The sequence below is a fragment of the Lagopus muta genome, chromosome 1 (assembly GCF_023343835.1).
Source record: "Lagopus muta isolate bLagMut1 chromosome 1, bLagMut1 primary, whole genome shotgun sequence".
Lineage (NCBI taxonomy): Eukaryota > Metazoa > Chordata > Aves > Galliformes > Phasianidae > Lagopus > Lagopus muta.
In genome coordinates, this window is record NC_064433.1 from 68,311,673 (window position 1) to 68,317,672 (window position 6,000).

Sequence of the window (6,000 nt, forward strand, 5' to 3'; positions counted from 1 at the left end):
ACGTGGAGGATCCCTGCTCCCTGAGAATCTTCAGCTACACGGCACAAGGCCTTCTCAGCCCTGCCATTAACCAGGGTAAGAAAACTCTGCAACCCACTGCAGCTAACTCACTTCCCTGTGTCTGACAGCTCTCAGTCCATAAACTCCTATAGACAGGGCATAACCACAGGGAACCTTTCACTCTATTTCCTCTCCTTTATGTCTGCACAAATCAGGACTGACTGTCAGCACTGTTGGGCCTGCACATGTCTGGCTAGGTGGGAAGAATCGTGCTCCTCATGTTCATGTTTGTCAGTCTGCCACATTCTGGGGTAGCAACTGGAATAGGTTTGCCAGTTAGGCAGTAAGCCAGGACTCTGCAGAAGTACAGCATACTGTGCCACAGCTGGGTGAGCTCATGGGTAGGCAGGACAGGCGCTGTGAGTCCCTGAAATAGCATGTAATCATTGCAGCTCTGCACAGATCTGTCACCTACTCACTGTCTGCTATGGTAGGTAACTGCAGATACATTAGCGAGTGAGTTTGATGAACACAAAGTATAGGATGCACCTGCAAGCATAGTTTATGTGGAACCATGTAATCCTAGTTAAGAAATAATACTCTCCATGTTGAATAAGGGTGTTTTTGTGCAGTACAATAACACTCAACCAGCAGGACTGGTTTCTGCTTCAGGTATGTGCCTAACAATCCTGTCAATAAATTATATCATCTGAGGACAACAAGCAGGGTGGGACTGCACAAGACAAAGATTTCCACACAAAGTATAGTCACTTGGTACACTTTCTTTATAGTATATTAAATTGAGACATTTTTCTAATCTGTTTTTGTAACACAGTCTCACAGATAGTTAAACAGAAAGCGAAGGGGAAGAAACAAGCGACCAGAGATAAGAAATCCCTGAACAAATTTCATAGCTGGAGGAAAAGTATATGCAGACACATCCCTCCTTTTGCCTCAAGTATAATAGCTTGAGCACTGAGTCCGACAAAGACAATATTCTAGATGCTTATGAGCATAAATCTGCTAATTTTACACGGAGAATCAGACAGGTGAGAAAAATGGGGCTTACATTGAACGCTCTATATCTAGTTCACAGTCTAGAGGTTTCCTCTACTGCTGTAACTGCCAATGGATCAAAGAGCTTCCCCCTATAAATGAAAAAAAAAACAAAAACATGGGATGCATAGCAACCCTAGCATGGAATGAATAATAGAGATTATGGTAATAGAGATTATGGTATGAGGAAAATAGGCTCTTGAAAAAAGTACTCAGAGCACCAATATTTGACAAGGGAAAGGGAACGGACAGTATGATAAACCTGAGTTCCTCCTGGTCAGAGATGGCAATGTCCCAGCAAGAGAAGGTGCTGCATTCAGGAGCACTGGAAATAGAAGAGGTTAAGCAAGTGAGTGGTATGCATGCAGTGGGAGAGGCACGGGCAATTGGAGCAGGCAGAAAATCAGTGATGTGTGCAACACAGTTATCAACAGATACCTAGATAGAGAAGCTACCTTCTTCTGTACATACAGATTTAATTTAAGAAAATAAAATAGTGAACTTTTGAACAAATGAACTTTTCCTGGTTGACTTCATACAAGACTGAAGGTAAATGCTAAGCAAGAATTTGAAAGATAAGAACATACGCATAGGAAGGTCATTCTTGAACTGATCTGCAAATTCACTGTTGGCACTTTATAAAGCCTAAGGCTTACAGTGAGCCATCATATGCCCTCAAGTCAGTGGGTAGTGACAGAAACACAGCTTGGCAAGGAAAATTCAAAATGCTATCTACAAAAAGACAGACCTCCAGACAGACGAAGACAATACCCACCGCCTGCATTCCGTAACAGACAATGAGTCAGAAGAGAAAGAGTCCTCATGAACTGGCTGGACTTAAAGATGATGTCTGCCACAAGATTCCAGAAAATTATTTGGCAAAATAATCAACACTGGAGAGACAGCTTTGTTAATAATGTAAATAGTTCACTTTAACAAATTGCCAATTTTGCAAAAGGCATTAATCTCTGGGCTTTGACCCAAGAACACACAATGCACATTCCCTCAGAACAAATGCAATATTAAGGAAGCTAGCCACTGCATACCACTTAGGAGTGAAGCAAGCGGACAGATCACGTACAGTCAGAATTTGGCATCATAAGGCATGGCAAAAAAAAACCTAAGTGAACATGGAGTCAATACTCTATTTTAGGCATGGATATTCCACTGAAATCACTGACTTTAGCCAGTAGACAGACTAACTCTCAGCCATAGGTCACTGAGGAAATACCATGAAAGAACTTGCTTCATCATTAATTTTATACTTTATTAAGTTTACAGAGAAGAATTTTAATTCTCAAGCAAGGTACGAAAACCCCACAAGATGAGAGAGTTCAAGGAAAGCTATTACAGATGTAAAGTGTACTTCCTTTGGAACACTGTATCTCATCTGAGAAGCAGTCTGTTGTGTAAGCTCCAGTTATTTAGTGCTATATAGAACGATATTACTATACACTTATAAATCTCAATGAATACTGTTCAGCTCTGCCTATACTATACTACAAAAAGTGGCATGAAATATAAAGCTTGACTTAAGTTTTTCACTGATTTTAAACTGTTTACCATGACAAAAAAGTTTCTCTATAATTACTGTTCTAACAGATACATATGTAAAAGCATACATGCACACTGACATTTACATACATCTGTATGTAAACAAGCCTCGAGGTTTTATGTACAAGTTTCTCCTAGTCCAGCAGCTACCAAAAGTTGTTACCATCGATTGGGGGCAGGTGTTAGGATTAGTTAATGATACAAGGAGTATCATTATTCAGGCCTCCATCAGTGAAAATTACATTAAAGCAGAGTAATTTTCCATTAAGCTTATCACATTGCTCCCAGTAAGGCCACTGGAACATTCAATTTTCTGTCATTACTGGATCACCCAGCTTCTTCCTGGGTCACCCCCAATCTACCGGTGTAATTATTTCCAAGCACTATTTCCATCTCTCATTTAGGGCAGACTCATCCAGTCTTCCAGATTATGCCTGCAAAATGGTACGTGTGCTTCTTCATCAGTCAGATAAACCAGCATGCGGTCACAGCTACTGATGGAGCCTTTTGATTTTACACTGGAGTATTACACAGGGCTCAGTAAGAGGTAGGAATTCTGGCCTCCCACATTTAGCAGAAGGGCTTGTTAGCATATTCTTTCCACAACTTGAGCAGATGAAAAGCTGGTGGAACAATAAAGAAAATTCATTTTCATAACAAACGTTTTACATTCAATTGATTTGAAATAGGCGCATTTTTCTTTTCTTAACATCCTGTTGTTCTGCTTTACATTTAAAGATTCCCCAAGAATGCCAAAGTATCTCACGCCAAATTCATGGGATTATTATACTTTGTGCTCAAAGTATGTTTTGTAAAACTACTTTTTGATTACAAAAATTCTCATCACCTCCAGTTAACAGAAAAATCTTTCTCAGCGCTTCTGAGAGACAGGAGGATGGAGCTGCAGTTAAGGTAATAGAGAAGAATATGGAGTTCTGGATGTAATATCTGGCTTTGCTGTAATTTTTTTGCATGACCTTGGGTAAATCAATGAGAAATGACATCAGGACTGTCTAACTTCCAGTGATAGTCCTGTCCATAGTCATCAGATCCTCTCACAGTTGACTCAGAAAGCCGAAATAAGGCACTGAGCTGTATGCCATGTAGGATCAGCAGACAACGCAAGCTCCAAGAGTTCCAAAAGCACTCAGGCCACTTGAAGGTGAACTGTTTCCTCCCAGAGACTGCAGACATTATGGCTGTGTTTGAGAGCCTATTTCCATGACAAGAACGCCAGACTCCTCAAGACCCACTCTAAATACTCTCCTTCCTGACAAGAAAAATACTCTGGCATCCATTTTCACTCTGAGGCCGCCCTCTATCTCCTCCCCACACCACTGTAGCTTCAGCTTGGGTATCCAGCCCTTAGTCTTCTATCTCCTTTGCTTTGAGGCTGCCTATTAGTTACTCTCTTGTCATCCTCTAGCTCTGTAAGTAAGCAGGTGCCTGTCACGGACCTCAGGGCTGCCCTGAGAAACCTGCTATATTCATAAAGTAACAGTACATCACATCTGACTCTGCAAGCTGGCTTCCCATGGCCAATTGCACAGCCATCAGAGCTAATCTATTGCCAGGTGCTGTATCAGAGCTATTTTGTGCCTGAAAACCGAGGTTAGCTGAGGATATGTAGCAATGTGCCAAGCTGGGTGCTATACTAGCACAGGAATCCAGCTTCCCAAAACAGAAATTTTAAAAGTAAAAGAACTGTGTTCTTTCTGCACTCTGCATGCTAAATATGTCTTTAAAAGAACAGTATGTCTGTGGCTCTCTCTTCCTAATCACAGCATTTCGGGGACCACCCACCAGCCCATAACTTGTCCCTGTGCTGTACTGATGGATGCTTGATGCATCCATCAAGCTTCAGACAGTTTTTAAGAACATCATTAGTAATGAATTACAAAAAATAAAAGTGAAGACAAACATTTCAAACTCCTTGAGAAATGGTAATGTAGTAGATGCTGCATTTTTGCAAATGTGCATCTTTCTGAAGCGGCACACCAAGGGGAAACAGAAAAGAACCATTTTTACAATGAACAGCAAAATGATCACACCCGGTCAGTAACCTGCGATACAAGGGTGTTTACAGAGCTAAAATCAGTCACCTCCAGCAGACTTTGAATTTTTTTAGGAAGAGATCGTCCTACTGCCGGGCAGTCACTCAGGAGCAGGCTTTGTAAAGAACCTGCTCGCTGCTGCTGGCGTTACCAGGTGCTTACAGAGCTACCATATTGCTGCCTCTCTGCAGACAGCACCGTACCCACGTTAACTCTACTTCAGCATCTCTGCGCGTTAATGGGGAGGATAAGAAGAGAAGAAACACGACACGCGAAGCAGGAAGCGCTCAGAGGAGGAACGCACACTGGTGGATCCGGCGGAGCTATGTGCGGCCAGCCGGCGCAGCCACAATGCGCTCGGGGCACATGTTCGCAGCCGCCTCCGGGAGGCGGCACGGCGGGGCTGCGGAACAGACGACAGGTACAGCCGCTCGCGTCAGGAATAACGCGTGCCGTATCTGTCCCCGCCGGGCGGCCCTCTTCGCCTCCAGCGGCGCCTTTACCCGGCGGCGGACGCCCTTCCCTCGGCCCCGGCCCCACCCGGGGGCCGCCGTGGGCGCGGCGTTCCTTCCCGGCCCTCAGCGGATGGCCCCCGCCCAGAGGGCTCCCGCTCGCCGCCCGCCCGCCTACCTGACTTGGGGTAGGTGACGATCCAGACGTCGCTGTCCCTCACCGGGAAATTAGCGATCTCCTCCATCTTCCCCCTGCAGAAGGGCGGCAGCCGCACCCCATTGTACTCGAAGTACTTGCTCTCGAACTCCCCGGGAGTGCTGGGGGTCTCGGCCTCGCTTTCCGCCATCCTCTTCCCTGCCGGCCGCGGCGGGGCGAGATGCGGCGGCCCCGGGCGCTCCGGCGGGAGGGCGGGCTGGCGGCAGCGGGCGCGGCAGCCGCGGCCCCGGCACGCCTCCACGCCCAGCGGCGCATGGGCTCCGCGTGCGGTGACGTCATGCGCGGCAGCCGCAGCGGCGCCAGTGAGGGCCTCGGGGGCGCTGCCGTGTGTACACCCGGCAGGGGCACGACGGCGGCCGGCGGTAGGGCGCGGAGCGGGGACTCGCTCACAGCCCCTCACAAGGCGGGTGAGGTCTGCCCATAGCTGCAGTGGCAACCCTAGCGAGGCCTGTGGGCTGGCGGCTCGGGTGCTGCTGCGCAGCGTGTGTAAGGCCTCCTGATGCCTAACCGGAGAGCAGACGAGGTTCTGTCTCTGCTCGGCTGTTTTTATACTAAAGAAATCGCAAGCGTTGTAGCTTTTTGGTCTGCTATGGATAAAAGCCAGCAGTTCAGCAAGCGCCTCTGCTGGACCTCTCTTAATTCCAGAGGGGTCAGTAAGGAGTTTAGG

General features: G+C 46.5%; 1 protein-coding gene across 2 annotated transcripts in view; it reads right to left on the reverse strand.

Moving 5' to 3' along the window:
* The window catches only part of SULT4A1 (sulfotransferase family 4A member 1), a 30,269-nt gene extending 24,722 nt beyond the window's left edge, over nt 1–5,547 (reverse strand). For both annotated transcript variants that reach the window (XR_007380365.1, XM_048964323.1), the window contains exon 1: nt 5,295–5,547. Coding sequence is in view for 1 of the 2 variants with exons in the window: in XM_048964323.1 (XP_048820280.1) it covers nt 5,295–5,463 (169 nt within the window). In the remaining variant the exon portion in view is untranslated. The remainder of the gene's footprint in view (nt 1–5,294) is intronic.
* Nucleotides 5,548–6,000: the final 453 nt, after the last annotated feature.